Source organism: Bos grunniens, chromosome 6 (assembly GCF_055505025.1).
Source record: "Bos grunniens cultivar Pamir isolate PY7600 chromosome 6, Bosgru_T2T1.0, whole genome shotgun sequence".
Classification (NCBI taxonomy): Eukaryota; Metazoa; Chordata; class Mammalia; order Artiodactyla; family Bovidae; genus Bos; species Bos grunniens.
In genome coordinates this window covers 78137580-78155629 of record NC_141170.1, presented here as the reverse complement: position 1 = coordinate 78155629, position 18050 = coordinate 78137580, and the positions used below count along the sequence as shown (strand labels likewise).

The window sequence follows — 18050 nt, the reverse complement described above, 5'->3', positions numbered from 1 at the left end:
TTGTTTTCTTTCTTGCCTGCTTGGCATCATTCAACATATTTCCTACTTCCTAGAGGAGTATGGTCTCTAGGCTGATATGATTCCATATTCTCCTGGCTTCATCCCCATATTTCTGTGCTTCTTCAATTTGGTTTTTTTTTTTTTTTTTTTTTTGCTGTCTTTGCCTTGTTCACATCCCAAGCCTGAATTCTCTATTTTCTCTTTTCAGTCATTCCCAGTGGTTAAGAGCATGGGCTCTGAAACCAAAGTGTATTGGTCCAAATTCCAGACTTGTTCATTGCTGGCTGTGTGACCCTAGGAAAGTTACTTAACCATTCTGTGCTTCAGTTTCTTTATTATATCATATATTATAAAGCTTACTTTATAGGGCTATTCAGGGAATGAAGGGAATTAATTACCTCTAAAGTACCAACCTAGATAGCATATTGAAAAGCAGAGACATTACTTCGCCAACAAAGGTCCGTCTAGTCAAGGCTATGCTTTTTTCTGTGGTCATGTATGGATGTGAGAGTTGGACTGTGAAGAAAGCTGAGTGCTGAAAAATTGATGCTTTTGAACTGTGGTGTTGGAGAAGACTCTTGAGAGTCCCTTGGACTGCAAGGAGATCCAACCAGCCCACTCTGAAGGAGATCAGCCCTGGGATTTCTTTGGAAGGAATGATGCTAAAGCTGAAACTCCAATACTTTGGCCACCTCATGCAAAGAGTTGACTCATTGGAAAAGACTGTGATGCTGGAAGGGATTGGGGGCAGGAGGAAAAGGGGACGACAGAGGATGAGATAGCTGTATGGCATCACCAACCTGATGGACATGAGTTTGAGTGAAGTCCAGGAGATGGTGATGGACAGGGAGGCCTGGCGTGGTGCGGTTCATGGGGTCGCAAAGAGTCGGACACGACTGAGCGACTGAACTGAACTGAACTGAAAGTACATTGAAAAGAGTTTTTTCATCAAATGTGCTCAATACATGTTATTTTTGCTATAGTTGCTACTAATCATCTATTCTCATGACCCTATATGCTGGTGACTCTTAACTTTATATCTTCAGTCCCAACTACCAACCATAGTAATTTATAAAACTTTATGAGACAAACTAACTCTGAACTTTTGGTCCCTGACCCACTCAACATATTTATCCCAATTTTCTGTTTCTTAGCAAATGTTTTCCATTTGTGTAAGTCCGAAAACCTGGAATCATCTGTATTGTTACTCTTTTTCTACTGGTCACTTTCAATCCATCATCAAATTCTGTCATTTTTATTTTGAAAATAAAATGGTCAAACACTTTCACTTTTAACCTCCTTTACATCTGAAATACCACAATTTTCAGTCCATTTCACCATCATATTGTGTCTAGACTCCTGCAGTATCTTCCTTACTGCTTTTCTCTTCTTCATCCTTCCCCCTTGATCAAACCCTTTACTGCCAAATAGAGTGTTTTAAAAACACAGGTCATGTCAGTCTCCTACTTAAACCATCAGTGGCTTCCTATCATACTCAGAAACAAATCTAGCCTACAAGACTCTATGTGACCTGCTCCATGCCCACCTGGGGATGGCCTCACCTTATGAATCCCTCTCTCCTTCAACCTCAATCATGTTAACCTCCCCTTTCTTAAGACTTTCACTCTTGCTGTTTCTTCGACTGGAGATAACTCTTTCTTTGCTCTTTTCATGAATGATCTTTTCCTTAGGGCTTACATAAAACACCTAGAGTTAGTAAAGATCTTTTGTATCAGTCAGTGGAGTAGGACAGAGAAGGCAATGGCACCCCACTCCAGTACTCTTGCCTGGAAAATCCCATGGGCAGAGGAGCCTGGTAGGCTGCAGTCCATGGGGTCTCGAAGAGTCGGACACGACTGAGCGACTTCACTTTCACTTTTCACTTTCATGCACTGGATAAGGCAATGGCAACCCACTCCAGTGTTCTTGCCTGGAGAATCCCAGGGACTGGGGAGCCTGGTAGGCTGCCATCTATGGGGTTGCATAGAGTCTGACACGACTGAAGCAACTTAGCAGCAGCAGCAGCAACATTGGAGTAGGAAATGGCAACCCACTCTAGTATTCTTGCCTGGAAAATTCCATGGACAGAGGAGCCTGGCAGGCTACAGTCCATGGGGTCACAAAGAGTTGGACAGGACTGAGTGACTGAGCATGCATCCATGTATCAGTTAGTGCCCTTCATGGAAACAAAATTCAGAGAGTGAGACAGAGGGTGGATTTTAAAGTATTGGTTCATAGGATTGTGGGACTGGTAAGTCAGAAATCTACAGGCAGGCTGGTAGGCTGGAAACTCTGTTACAGTCTTGAGGCAGAATTCCTTCTTCTCTGGGACCCCTTAGATTTTGTTCTTGAGTATTTCAGTTGATTGAGTGATGCTAACCAGATTATCAACTTCCCTGGTGGCTCAGATGGTAAAGCGTCTGTCTACAATGTGGGAGACCTGGGTTCGATCCCTGGGTCGGGAAGATCCCCTGGAGAAGGAAATGGCAATCCACTCCAGTACTATTGCAAGGGTCATCCACTTTAAAGTCAACTGACTGTAGATGTTAATCACACCTACAAAAATAGCTTCACAGCAACATCTAGACTGGTGTTCGAGGAAACAATCAAGCACCTAGGCCTAATCCAGTCAACAAAAAAAAATTAACCATCACACTTTCCAGGTCCCCTATGCCCACATACGAGTCTCACTCACAGAATTCTGTCTGTCTCCTTCATGAAATATACCACAATTTGCCCTTAATTATTTTTTACCTTTCTTATTAACTACATCCTTCTTACACCCAACTCTAGTGTTGAAAACAATTCTCTTTTATTCATAAATACATATCCAATATTAGCAAAGTACCTGGCATATAGTGAGTATCCAGTAAATGATCAGTGCTTCAGACATGTTTATGGAAAGTATTTACAACTGGGAGGAGCTTGAGATGAGAAGTTTTGACTCAATCTCCTAAAATTCTATGGTAGTTGGAATGTCATAAATTAAGCATAATTCATTAGAATGGGCATAGTTAAGGAAATTACTGATTCTGTCTCATTTTCTTTTGACATTCCTTTGTAGTTCTCTCAAGCTAAATTATTCAGCACAGATTTCTGAGAATATATAATCTAACACACTCAACTCAAATGTAGCATTGAAAAGACAAAGTTTGGCAACGTTTTATTTTAATGAAGATTTGAATGCCTGCCAGGATCACTGGAATAATTGCCATTTGGGTTTATATTAATGAACACATTGAAGTGGAATTGTAAAAAATGGAAAAAGATCTGACTTTATGGGGTTGGTTAACCACTAGCAACTTGCAGTGATGAATGGTGCCCTGGATTTGTTGTTAGTTTTAGCCACAAGACACTCAAAGTTGCACAGCAGGCTCTTTAAGGAACATGTACTGAATTTGAAAAAATTATTTATTGGGCTCCCAGTGATTTATTTGTATGAATTAATTAGTTCATCCAAAGAGATGAGAAGGAGTAATACTGTTAAAGTTGATCCACATAGCATCTTACCACCACCGTGTGCTTGGGTTCTGGGTCATGAAGACTGGGTTTCTTGTACAACAAATAGTATTCATAAACCCTTAGAGGAAGCAGCTCCTGAATTTGCTGTGTATTCATTTCTGATACTGTGCTAAGTGAAGTAGCAAGCCTTGACACACTCAGAAGACAATTATTATTATTTTTAAAAATTCTTGATGCCTCAAGGGATATGTGAGTTTGAGGTCAGTAGACACATGACTCCCAGACTAAAAAACTTTATCTCAGGAGGATTAATTAAACTAACTTGAGAAATCTGTAGGGTTCTCTAGAAAAATTCAGTAGAATATTTTATTGATTTTTGCAGAGTACTGGTTGTTCCTCTAAACCAGATTCTCCCTCTATCCACATACACTGCTATCCAGGTAGAGATGACATTTCTTAGCTTCCCCTGACAGTTTATGTGGCTACTGAGCCCATGGGATGTAATGAGAGTGACATACATACACACATATATATACACATATATCTTTTTTGTTACGTCTAACTTGGCACAATCACCTGCCCCTGTCTATGGCTCTTTCATCTTCTCTCAGGATAGTAACATGAAAATGACCTAGTTTTACACAATGCAGATGCGGCCAGTAGCCCAGCCAAGGGATGCAGGGCAATGTGCTGGAAGGAACCTGGATCCTTGAATGTCCTGATGAAAGAAAATTTCCCCATCAGCCTGAACCAGCCCTCCTGTGACTTGAGAGAAAAATAAAATTTGATCTTTTGTTATGGTAAAAAATCTAGAAGATTTTGGAAGTGTTTCTAGGAAATATTTGCTTTCTATGAGAGTTGTTCTTATGCAAGTTGTTTTTTAAAATTACGTGCATCTCTAGGTTGCATTTTATGTTTAAAACATTGCAGTTTATGTTACATCTTTTGATTTTTCACAAAATCTCAGTCAGGATGTCATTAGGAGAAATACTATGTCAGTTTCTCCAATAATTCAAAACAGAGTGAAATCAAACAAAAACAAAGTGCACTCTTTCCCAGTGCGTCCTCAGGGCAAGGTGCGGGCAAAGACATCTTACGGAAGAGCTTCTAGACAGTACCATGATTCAGAGAGACAGCAGGAGGACGGTGTTGCTAATGATAGTAATAATGATGGGAGTAATGATCATAAACCTGCTTTTGGATTGTCATCACGTGACAGGTTCTGTCTCTGTGTTTTACTTCCATTATCTTTGCAAAACATCTGTGAAACGATGTTTCTCCAGTTTTGCAGATGACATAAGTGAAGCCCAGAGAGGTCAAGTCTCTTGCCCAGTGGCAACCAGAACTGGCAACCAGAACTAGTCACATTGACATTTTACTCCAGAATACGTGCAGTTTTGTGCAGAGATGAGTTACCTCTCCAGGACTGAGAGTGCTGTCCTTAAGAGAACTTTGCTTGCAAGGTTGACCAGGAGACTGGGAGCCCATATGGTCATGCAGGTGAAAGATGGCAGCTGTGTGTGTGTGAAGAAGCAACCGTGTAGAAGAGAAGAAAGAGGTAGATATGAGATATGAAGACTGGACAACTGACTGAACGTGGAGATGAATCAGAGGCAGGAGCTTCTAAGGGAAGAGTTCAGGAAGATATTTGAGTTTCTAGGTGACCAGACCAATGGAGAGAATATTTATTGAGAAAAGATAGGTTTAGGAGGCAAAGATCAGTTAAATATCATGCATATGTATTTCACTTAATGAAAGCAAAAACTATTATTTAGATATTATATAGATGATACAGAATGAATTTTATCTGTGATTAAGGTCTAATACTTTAATTCCAAAATCAATTTCTGAGTGGTACCATGAGCCAGATGCCTGGAATTATGAGTGGAGAATATTGAGGTGCATCAAGCTCGGGACATGGTCTTTAGGAAGCTCACAGATTAAACAGAAATAAGAGTCTTAAGTCTACTTTTTATTTCTTTTTTTTTCTCGAGTTCTAACTTTGTTTGTTTATTCGTTTGTTTGTTTTGTTTTGTTTGTTTGTTACTTTCATAGAGGGAGAGGGGGAATGCTGGGTAGAGTTGTTATGGCCCTTCAAGGGTGAATCCCTCTTTGAAACAAGGATGGAATATCATGCAATCCATAAACTGCTGCCTTCCCTATGGGGACTCCCAAACAAACAAAGAGGAGCCTGAGAGTTGGAAAGTCAACCCACTAGACTGAAGTGTCCCCAAACAGGGAACTTCTGGTCAACATGGATATAATGGTTACTTGAAAGTAAAATTAAGTGTTCATGATTAATTATTCATTGTCAGCTAAAAATAATTAATCTTTAGGATATATGTCAAAAGAATCTACCCCTGCTTCTGCCACACCCACATAAATACATGCCTATAAAAATTACCTAGAAGAATAAAGAAGAAAATTAATAGTTACCCCAGCAAGGTGGAATGGAGAGCTGATTGTAGATAGGATAGTTACATATTTCAATTTACACCCTGTTTGCATGGCATCTTATTAGGTTAAGATAGAAAAGAAACAAACCAGGAAGCATTCAGTTGCCCAAGTATATATGTCACATAAATGCATGTTTAATGCAATATATTTGATATCACAGGTCTACCTTATGAATTTTAGTTACCCTAGTACTTAGAAGAATGAGAGGAAAATACTAAAGGACTTTAATGTCTATTTTTCACATTCTAAATGAAAGGGATTATGCAGAACATTTCTCATTATCTCCTCATTTATATCAGTATTAATGTCCTGAATCTTCAAATTAAAATTTGATGCCCTGAGAGGCTATCTGCTCATGGTGAGAAATGGCAGTTGAAAGGTTTGAGCCCAGAAGAGCACACGGACCATGCCAGATTTGGGAGTCAGAAGGACAGCCATGTTTATCTGCTCAGACCTGTAGACAACCTTCTCCTCAGAAAGCCCTGCTTCTTGGAAGTCTGACAGGAAACTCTGCTAGGGCATAGAAAATAACATTTTCACTGTTCTTATACCTTGAATCTAAAGTACATGAGTAATACTTTGCACTTAAGGAAGAGTTTTATCTCACTCTTTCAAGAGCTGTACAAAACCAAGTATTACCCACCTCCCTTCATGATTGGAAGGGAAGATCTTAATCCCTAATTTGCTAACAGGGAAACAGAAGCTGCCAGGGATGAAGCGATTTGCTGAAGGTCACACAATCAGTCTATAAAAGCCTCAAGACTAACTCTGAGGGCTTGTAACAAAAGAGAAATTGCCTCATACAATTAGCAGCTTATTTTTCTACCCTAATCACCTGATTCCACTCTTTTCCAGGCATGTACAAAACTCCCAGCTTCTCCCTCTCCACCATAAATGGGATTTAGAGCTTTTAATGTTCATGTTCTTTGTAAAAATGTAGATCTCTATAATTTCACCCTCAGTTCCCTTAATCTATTTTTAAAGTGCAGAAGTTCTCAAATCCTTCGAGAAGGGTGGGGATGCCCCTTCAAAGAATTCTCCTCTCCTGCTGGTTCATTTGGCTATTACATCAAATCTTTTGTAGAAATCAGGAGGAAAGGCTAGTGCTACTTTTGGGAAAATACGTAAGATGTCTGGATTGCAGGCATAATATTGAGGGTGGGATTAACTGTGCTTGAAATTTACTTCAGACTGAATTTAGCCATTTTAACCCATAGCGGTTCCTCTTTCCTCACAAACACCACTGTGATGGACACCATGCAAGTGTGACTCCCTACAAATCTTGCCCTTTTTTATCCCTTTGCCTTGAGTTTTGGGATGTGCAAGGGTGATGGGAGATGTTAGGTCCCTGATTATGTTACTTTAAATAAGACTCTGATTTAGTAGAGTAGAGAGACTCTCTTACTGGCTTTGAAGAAGTTAGCTTTCATGTTATGAAAAAGTCTCTGATAGGGCCATTGGTAAGGGACTACAGACAGCTGCTAGGACAGTGGTCCCTAACCTTTTTGGCATCAGGGACTGGTTTTACAGAAGACGATTTTCCCACAGACCAGGGTGGGGGGATGGTTTCAGGATGATTCTCAAAAGAGGTGAGTAACCTAGATCCCTTGCATGTGAAATTCATAGCACGGTTTGAGCTCCTATGAATTTCACATTACTCAGGCAGTAATGTGAGTGAGTGATGGGAAGTGGCTGTAAATACACATGGAACTTCATTCACCTGCCTCCGGCTGTTTAGTCCAGATCCTAACAGGCCATGGACTGGTACCATTCCGTGGCCCAGGGTCACGGACCCCTGCACTAGATGATGAGTGGTCCCAGGTTGACAGCTAGCACAAGAGTGAGGACCTCAGAAATACAATCACAAGGAAACAAACTCTGCCAACAACCATATGAGCTTAGATGAAGGCTCTTAAATCCGGAAAGAACCATAGCTTTACCAATAATTGAATTATAGCCTTATGAGGTCCCAAGCAGAGGACCCAATTAAGTCATTTTTGGACTCCTGACCTTCAAAACTGTGACATAATGAATGTGCATTTCTTTAAGTCACTAAATGTGTGATAATTTATTACACACAGTAGAAAACTAATATAGACATCTTGTACTTTTAGACATAAAGAGTATTAACACAACATTTTTAGGGAAGAATGACATTTACAAGTATTAAAGTGATACCTCAAAGATGTATTTGAATTTAAAAGATACTTTGACCTATTAAAATTCAAAATAGAGCAAAGGAAGCAGGGAAAGACTTGGAACAGGAAGTAGCCAGGTGTCCAAAACATATTAAGTCTAACTAGTTGCAAGTATCTTTCATCCTGTGCCTTGAAAAATGGGAAGAATATGCTGCAAATTATTAATTAATGAGAGGAAATGTCCAAAAGTCATAGCCATATGAAAAATTAATGCTCAGAACACCATTCATTATCACCTAGTGCTGACTGAAATTATGCTTGATTTTGAAAGAGAACAGCAAAGCAAGCTTATGAGTTATGTATATAGATTCTTGTATGACCTTCTAGGTCAGTTTTTTTCAAATGCAGCTTTCTGTTAGCAGTCTATTAAAATGGGATCTTTTAAAAATTAAGACTTTAAAAAAAAGATTAGTAAGCATCAGCCGAGATTTAACTGAATCAGAGTCATCTGAGGTAAGACCACTTACACACACCATCCCACACACCAAAGGCTTAAGATTCCAAGTAGTCATTTTAACTACTAATATTTGCCATTATTGGGCTCATCACAAAGAGGTCAATTCAGTGTGTGATAGAAGCAACTTTATGGCTACAATCTTATATACCTTGTTCAGTGGTTCTCAAACTTGGCTGCACATTATAATTACCTGGAGAGCTTTATAAATCCTGATGCTCAAGCTTCTTCTGGGAGCAATTATATCAGAATCACCAAGCATAGTACCAGTTATTTGTAGTTTTTAAAGTTCCCTAGATAATTGTAACATGAGATTGCTGATGTGTAGCTAACACCTTGCATCTTTCCACATACTTTTTAATATATAATTATGTAGCTCAAAACCCAAAACCCTGGTGGGGGATATTTGGGTCAACCATGACTGCCCCACTTTGATGGAACATAAAACTGAAGTTGACTGTTTAGGGCCACACTATAATAATTCTTTTTTGCTGAACTTCATGTTTACGATCTTAATTTATTAAAAAAAACCCTCCAAAACATCAAAACAAGGCAAAGTCCATGTAATGAAGTTACATTATCCCGATTTGTAGAGACGAGGACAGAGAGACCACTGATTCGAAGGGATCTCCCTAGACAAATCAGATATGGACCTGAGTCTGAGTGACACCAATGTTTCTGATGTTTGAACTGTACTTGCGAATCTCAATGTATGGTCCCCATACCAGCAGCATCAGCATTGCTTTGAAACATATGAGAAAGGCAAATTCTCCACTCCAATCTCAGACCAACTAAATCAGACTCTTTTGAACTGGGGTCCAGCAATCTGTTTTAATAAACCCTTTATGTGTTTCCTGGCACAGTAAAGACTGAGAAGCACTGTACTGTATTCTTCATTTCTGTCAGTAGCCTGCTTTTGAAGACCCAGTTTAGCATGTGGTAAGAGAAATTAAAATGTGGGGATAAGATATGGTGAGGGGCTAAGGAATTCTCTCTCACTATCTTCTTTTACTCCGATTTCCCACTTAAATTAACAATATATTTTGGAGAAATGCTATCAGATATATAGGACTGGGAAAAGGCTGGGTGGGGGGCACTCGCAATGTTTACTTTCAGGGATGTTCAACTACTTTCATATAAATACAGCTGTTTTAAGATGTTGATGAATAGTTTATCCTTTTAATCAAAATATAAGAGTTTTAAAAGGTTTCATTAAAAGTGAGTATCTTGGGTCTTTACCTTTCTATTCTACACACACTGAGGATGGCACGCTGACCCCCTCAACACCAGGCTCCTAGCCTGGACTGAGGATCATTGGCACTGCATTGGCATCCTGCTGGTGAGAGCCTGATTCTAAGATAGAATGTTTGAGAGCGAGGGGTAGAGATAGGGACAGACACGCAGACAGAGGGAGACATCTATCTTTAGGACTGACCAGGCGAAGCCCATTCCTCACCGTCTGATCCCAGCCTAGGCTGGCTCCAGAGGCCAAGGCTCTCATCACACTTGTTTGCACCATTGTCTTCAGTCTGGGTCCCCGCCCACCCCACCATGAGTTCCTTGAGGACCCTTTTCCCTCATGAAATGTTCCTGTGGGCACAAAGTATGGAAAGCACTGGTCTGGGAGTCTGGTGCCCCACAGGTCCTCAGAACATGTTTACCATCTTATGAGTGATGATAAAGTTGAAGACAGCATGGTCTCAGGGTAAGTTGAGATAATCTGCTATGAAGAACAGTACACAAAGGTACCAGTAGCTACAGAAGGACTTGTGGTAAGACTGTATATTTCTGCCTCCCAACTCCACATATTGCTGAAGCAATACGTGAACTGTGAACTTCCAGTTATTCAAGCTGGTTTTAGAAAAGGCAGAGGCACCAGAGATCAAACTGCCAACATCTGCTGGATCATCGAAAAAGTAAGAGAGTTCCAGAAAGACATCTATTTCTGCTTTATTACCAAAGACTTTTATGCCAAAGCCTTTGACTGTGTGGATCACAATAAACTGGAAAATTCTGAAAGAGATGGGAATACCAGACCACCTGACCTGCCTCTTGAGAAACCTACATGCAGGTCAGGAAGCAACAGTTAGAACTGGACATGGAACAACAGACTGGTTCCAAATAGGAAAAGGAGTACGTCAAGGCTGTATATTGTCACCCTGCTTGTTTAACTTCTACATCATAAGAGTACATCATGTGAGTACATCATGAGAAACGCTGGCCTGGAAGAAGCACAAGCTGGAATCAAGATTGTTGGGAGAAATATCAATAATCTTAGATATGCAGATGACACCACCCTTATGGCAGAAAGTGAAGAGGAACTAAAAAGCCTCTTGATGAAGGTGAAAGAGGAGAGTGAAAATGTTGGCTTAAAGCTCAACAGTCAGAAAACTAAGATCATGGCATCTGGTCCCATCACTTCATGGGAAATAAATGGGGAAACAGTGGAAACAGTGTCAGACTTTATTTTTGGGGGCTCTAAAATCACTGCAGATGGTGATTGCAGCCATGAAATTAAAAGACGCTTACTCCTTGGTAGGAAAGTTATGACCAACCTAGATAGCATATTAAAAAGCAGAGACATTACTTTGCTAACAAAGGTCTGTCTAGTCAAGGCTATGGTTTTTCCAGTAGTCATGTATGGATGTGAGAGTTGGACTGTGAAGAAAGCTGAGCGCCGAAGAATTGATGCTTTTAAACTGTGGTGTTGGAGAAGACTCTTGAGAGTCCCTTGGACTGCAAGGAGATCCAACCAGTCCATTCTGAAGGAGATCAGTCCTGGGATTTCTTTGGAAGGAATGATGCTAAAGCCGAAACTCCAGTACTTTGGCCACCTCACGCAAAGAGTTAACTCATTGGAAAAGACTCTGATGCTGGGAGGGATTGGGGGCAGGAGGAGAAGGGGACGACAGAGGATGAGATGGCTGGATGGCATCACTGACTCGATGGATGTGAGTTTGGGTGAACTCCGGGAGTTGGTGATGGACAGGGAGGCCTGGAGTGCTGCAATTCATGGGATCGCAAAGAGTCGATACAACTGAGTGACTGAACTGAACTCCACATTGGAGAATGTTCTAATATAGAAGGAGTAGCTTATGGTTCAGGGGAGAGGAGTGAAAATTGCAGGAGCAAAGTCCCTGAGAAAGTTTTAATAAAAGGCAGGAGATCCTGAACGGACGTGAGGGACTGAGTGCTGTTAGGATCATGTATGCAGAAGGGATGTTAAAGAATGCCTGGTCAAAGACAGGTAGATTAGGCTTGGAAAGTTCTGAGACATCTAACCTGATTACTTGCAACTTCTTCATGAATTATTGCAGGTTGCTCATTAGAATGCAGGAAGTTTGCTAGTGATTGTGGAGGAGTAATGTAGTAGTATAGGTAGGATGACAGTAAAAGTTGGAAGCAATTCTTTCATAGTCTTTAACTTAAGATAAATAATTTAGCATGATCACTTCATGACAAATAGATGGAGAAATAATGGAGACAGTAAGAGACTTTATTTTCTTGGGCTCCAAAATCACTGCTGATGGTGACTGCAGCCATGAAATTAAAAGACACTTGCTCCTGGGAAGAAAATCTATGACAAACCTAGACAGCCTATTAAAAAGCAGAGACATACTTTGCTAACAAAGATTTGTATAGTCAAGGCTATAGTTTTTCCAGTAGTGGTGTACAGATGTGAGAGTTGGACCATAAAGAAAGCTGAGCAATGAAGAAATGATGCCTTCAGACTGTGGTGTTGGAGAAGACTCTTGAGAGTCCCTTGGACTGCAAGGAGATCCAACCAGTCTATCCTAAAGGAAATCAATTCCAAATATTCATTGGAAGGACTGATTCTGAAGCTGAAGCTCCAAGTACTTTGGCCACCTGATGCAGAGATGACTCACTGGAAGACCCTGATGTTGGGAAAGATTGAAGTCAGGAGGAGAAGGGGATGACAGAAGACGAGATGGTTGGATGGCATCACTGACTCAGTGGACATGAATTTGAGCAAACTCCAGGAGACGGTGAAGGACAGGGAAGCTTAGTGTGCTGCAGTCCTTGGGATGGCAAAGAGTCAGACACGACTGAGCGACTTGACAACAACAACCTAGGGTTGGACAACCTCTTGTACTGGGCTATGGGTTGTTGCAGGAATAGAACTTTGACTTACTTTCCTGTGTTATCACACAAGTAATACAGTTATCATGCCTCTACATGACATGCCTACATTTGCAGGACTCATCATTTCCAGAGAAGCTTTGGGATTATTGGAATATTTGACATGGAGCTAAATGTTATGCAATTAATTTATTTACTTATATCAATTTTAACAGCTTTATTGGAATATAATTTACAAATCATACAATAGACTCCTTGAACATGAATATGCCAGTGATATTTAGTATATTCACAAAAGTGTGGCCACCATCAACACAACTTAAGAATTCTTAAGACTGTTTTAATCATCCAAATGAGAAACCCTGCTGCCACACCCCTACAAATGCACTGTCTGTCAATCTTTTCTCAGCATTTTACATAAATGCAATCATACTTTATATTGTTCTTTATGACTGGCTTCTTTGACTTAAAAAATATTTTAAAGGCTCATCCATGATGTATTTCATTTTTTATTATTGTTGAAAAAATTTGTATGAATGTAGCATATTTATTTATTCAGTTTTCAGTTCATAAATATTTCTATTTTTTGCACTTATTGGCAATTATGATTAATGCTACAGTGAACATCATATACAAGTTTTTTTTGAGTATACATAAGTTTTTATTTCTTTGGGAGTATATACCTAGGAGAGGAATTTCTGGGTCATATGGTCACTCTTATTTAACTTCTGAGAACCTGCCATATTGTTTTAGAAAGCAGCTGTACCATTTTATACTCCAGCCAGCATTGTATCTGGCTTCCGACTTCTCCACACTTGTTTTTATCTGTTTTATTGTAGACATCCCAGCGAGTATATAGTGGTATCTAATTGTGACTTTGATTTTCATTTTTTGAAACTAATTATGTTCAGCACCTTCTCATGTGCTCATTGGCTATTTGTATATCTTCTTAGGAGAAAGGTCTATTCAAGTCCTTTGCCCATTTTTAAATTGTGTTTCTTGATTTTGGATTGAGTTGTAAGATTTCTTTATGTAGTATGGATACATAGTCCTTATTATGTATATGATTTACAAATATTTTCTCCCATACTATAGGTTGTCTCTTCAAAAAAAGAATGAATATCTCAATTAGTGACATGGAAATGACTTTTTGATCTTAAGGACTTGAGATAATTGGTGTTCAGGAACCCAGTGGTTAATTTCCTTTCTCTGATGCTAAGCTGGTTCAGATTGCTGTCATTCTGTAAAATAAGAGTGTGCTGCTTTAAGGCCTCTCTTGCTGTATATTAGACCACATTTGAGTTGTACTCTGACTATAAGAAAATGAATGAAAATTAAAGGGTCACTCTTCTTTTATTTATCAGAGACATTGATTAGTAATATTTTGAGCAAACTATGAAGCCCATTCATTTAAAGAATTATATAAAATATGCTTTGGGCACATTCAGATATTTTGGATATTTTTCTCATGGGATGGAGTAAGGGAACAAAAAGATAATGAAGAAAGAATAGAAAAATTAAAGACTGGAAGGAAGGGGAAGAAGTGAAAATAAGGAGACAAGAGTTGACATGAAGAAGAGATAAAGGAACTAAAAGAAGGAGAGATTGGAAGAATGACGAAATAGAGAAGGGATCAGGAGGACAGGAAAAGGAGATGAAAAGAGGCCAGGAAAAGAGAGGGAAGGGGAGCAAAGAAAAAGAAGACAGGCAGGCAAAGAAAAAAATAAAACAAAGCAATGAAACAATGCAGACTTCAGAGCCTGGCCAATTTTTCACGAAGGGCCACTTGTAGAGGATAGACTGCAGAGATGCTGGCTCCGAAGGTTGATGATGGCAGTAATCGTGATTCCAATTTGCAACAAATGGTATGAAAGGCAGCAGGACCCCAAATGGAGAGCCCTACACTGAAGGCAGTGAAGTGATAACACAGAAGTAGTGGAGGAATGCAGGGATGCTGAGAGGTTAGTTCTCTACTTGACAACCATTTTGCATCTGATGCGTATTCCACTGTTGCAAAGAAAAAGAAAAAAAAGCTTATTTATCACAAGATCTCTCATCTGGAACAAGGAAGTTTGGATGTTCACAGGAATGCCTTTAAAGTTTTATTCTGTGATGAGCTTTAACTTAGCATTTACTTTTATCCAAGACTTGGTCGTTTTCACCTCTTCTCTTCCTCGTCCTCACCACTCAGTGGGTTGCTGCTGTCAGTGGTCAGTGCAACTGACTCATATCAACTTCTTCCTCTCTCTGGTGTGGCTTCCCTGGTGGCTTAGACAGTAAAACGTCTTTCTGCAATGCTGGAGACCTGGGTTCGATCCCTGGGTTGGGAAGATCCCGTGGAGAAGGAAAGGGCAACCCACTTCAGTACTCTTGCCTGGAAAATCCCATGGACAGAGGCGCCTGGTAGGCTACAGTCCATGGGGTTCCAAAGAGTCAGACACGACTGAGAGACCTTAATTCTTGAGCCTAATTTTCAAAGCCCCTTTCTTTTTATACCTATTTATTTGTGTGCATCATCTTGATAGATTATATATTACAATGTATAATATAAGTCCTGCTTGTGTGGGGTAAGCACCTAGTTCCATTGTATCTTCTTCCTCACCACCCTAGTCAGTCCCCACAAAGGCTGTCAGAAGAACTGCATTTCAGAGAAGCAGTGGAAGGAAACATTTAGGAAGCGCAGGCAAGGAGAGTGGTGAGGAACGGAAATGGGATAAAAAGTCCATGGATTCAGAGAGAATAATGGTGGAAAGTTGCATGCAATATGCATGTTGGATCCTGATAAAAATATTCTGAAAAGGCAACTAGTTTTACAAATTCTCCAGGTAAATTTTTGTATGGATACTGTAGAAGAGGCAGGGTTTTTCATCTGCATGAGGTTGGACAGAGAGAGCATTGAGATGGATAGATTGAAAGAGGCTGGCATCATCAGAAACCTTTGGACGCTATAGATTCCTACAGACCATGGAATGGGGACTGTAAGGGAGAAGATGTGAGGAGGAATCAAGGTAATTTCATCTAGTTCCCAAGGGGCACCTGTAGCATGTGTAACTATGGTTTACATACGTGTAAGAGTGGAATACCTGTTGGGCTGCATATGCCATTTAATATAAGACCATTTACTACTTTGCAGGATGAATTACTTTCAAATAATTTCTTGACAGCAAGTGTTCTCTCCCTATTCATAACCAGCAGTATTTATCTTAATGCTAAGCACATAGCAAGGCATCCCTAAGACTGTGTACTTGGCAGATTGCCCAGTCCACTTCTTGACTCTCACCCTTGCCCTTTGGTGTGCAAGGAAAATCACAGCTCTTGAAGATGTTCCACTCAGGAGGGAGCATGATAGATCCACCTGGATCATAGAGAACCAGAAACAGGGACCTACAGACACCTGTGGTCCAGAGCCATGGTTAACATGGTCTTTCAGAAACTATCAAACTTATCATGACTTTTCTCCAATGCCAGGAACAGAGTTTTTTGATGGGCCCCAATCTACACACAACTAAACTTATAGATGTTAGAGCTTGTTGAAATTATGGCAATATAACTGAAAGGGAAAAAGAAAATCCTAACTAGGAATTGAATTGAGTAAACCTTTCTTCTGTACTCATCCTTGATTGATTGTATGAGAGATAGTGTACCAAAGTGGATCAAAGTCCAAATGGCCATCAACAATTTTCATATGTAGAAAAGATTGATAAGAAGTGTACATATGCTGAGATATCACAGAACTGCACATTTTCTACTTTTCCCTCTCATTTCTCAATGATCCTCTGAGAACTGTGTGAAAGCAGTCAGAAAGAAAGTTCTTACATTCTTAAATCCTCTGTAAAGAATCTGGAGCTCCTTCTTGGTAAATTTGCTCTGGGCTTCCAGAAGCTCGAGAGCCTCGGGCCGATGCCTGACGGTGGCCATTTCCAGTTCATCTTCCACGCTGTCTGTGGAGGAAAACCAAAGTCTTAAGAACAGTCACTGCTCACCAATGGGTATTCACAACAAACAGGAAAATGGAATGAAATGCTTACTGGATGCTTGTGACACTTCCACAGGAAGGATTCTCACACTGCCAATAAAGGTCTTTATATTTCCCAGGATATACAGTATTAAGCTAATTCTACAGAATAGTTTTTCAAACTTTCTAGTCATTAAATATCACAATATGAACATTTTTACAATATAGATTGAAAAGTGTAAAAATTATGAACAATCTTAAAACCTCAAAACACATTTGAGGTTTTTAATATACATATATATACACACACACATATATATAGACTTATATATAGATACATATATACACACTCTTGTGACCCCATGAGCTGTAGCCCACCAGGTTCCTCTGTCTGTGGGATTGCTCAGGCAAGAATACTGGAGTGGGTTGTCATTTCCTTTTCCAGAGGATCGTCCTGACCCAGGGATTGAACCTGGATCTCCGACAATGCAGGCAGGTTTTTTTAACCAACTGAGCCACCAGGGAAGCCCTATATATACTAAGTACTAGTGATAAAAATGGAATTTTGTTTAATAACAGTCAGTACCACACTTGTATCATGCAACTATGAGGCAGGACTCCACTAATACACTCTGAAGATTCCATTAAAATCAAGTATTTTGCCAGGGGCTACAAATAGGTCAATCAGATTAGGTGCTGAATTGAGTAAAGGACTCCATTGCTGGTTTGACTGGCATAAACCCAGCCTTCACATGGGATGGACTGGAGCCAAGGGGAGCTTCTGGCTATACCACACTGTGCAGCCAAGGGAATCCATACTTATGGATAAATGCTAAAATATTGTACTTTGCTTTGTGAAATATATATACATATAATTTCCCAAAGACTCTCTACACAAAAAAAGAATTTTGTTTCCATGTAAACTTGGGAGATTCTGTAAAGTTTAATGCTGTTTCAGAGCAAAGCACTGGAGAATTTTCAACAAAGAGTTCTATTTAACTTCGTTTAACCCATTGACCCCAAAGAGTATTTGTCCATTGAACCCCTTCTCTCCACAAGGAACCTCTGCTAAAATCTTCATATGGAATTAAGGAATAAGTGAATCAAGAAACAAATTATGTTGCCACTAAAGTTTCCCTTCCTCTGGAAAACTTTGAACCTTAGCTGCCTTCTGGAAAATTATTTCTCAAACTGAGGTTAGTGGACAGTTGGTGGATCTTGAATGTCTTGTTTGGAATTACAATGTTCTCTATGCATTTTTCTGAGAAACATAGACTGGGCAAAAGTAGAGGAAATTTTAATTACATTTTCTGAGCAGTCTCTCAATCATAGCATAACCTCCTCTGGACCCAATGACCCTTCCATTGGAAAGAAACAAGACAGAACATTAACTTCTCAACCTTTGCAACCACACAGCAAGCTG

The 18050-nt window shown here is 39.8% G+C and overlaps 1 protein-coding gene across 3 annotated transcripts in view; it reads right to left on the bottom strand.

The window, feature by feature from the left end:
* KCNIP4 (potassium voltage-gated channel interacting protein 4) overlaps nucleotides 1-18050 on the bottom strand; it is a 1317771-nt gene that overhangs the window by 90309 nt on the left and 1209412 nt on the right. For 2 of the 3 annotated variants that reach the window (XM_086406321.1, XM_086406320.1), the window contains exon 2: nucleotides 16489-16613. In XM_086406321.1, the coding sequence (XP_086262447.1) occupies nucleotides 16489-16613 (125 nt within the window). The remainder of the gene's footprint in view (nucleotides 1-16488; nucleotides 16614-18050) is intronic. The other variant, XM_086406319.1, reaches the window with a different exon arrangement.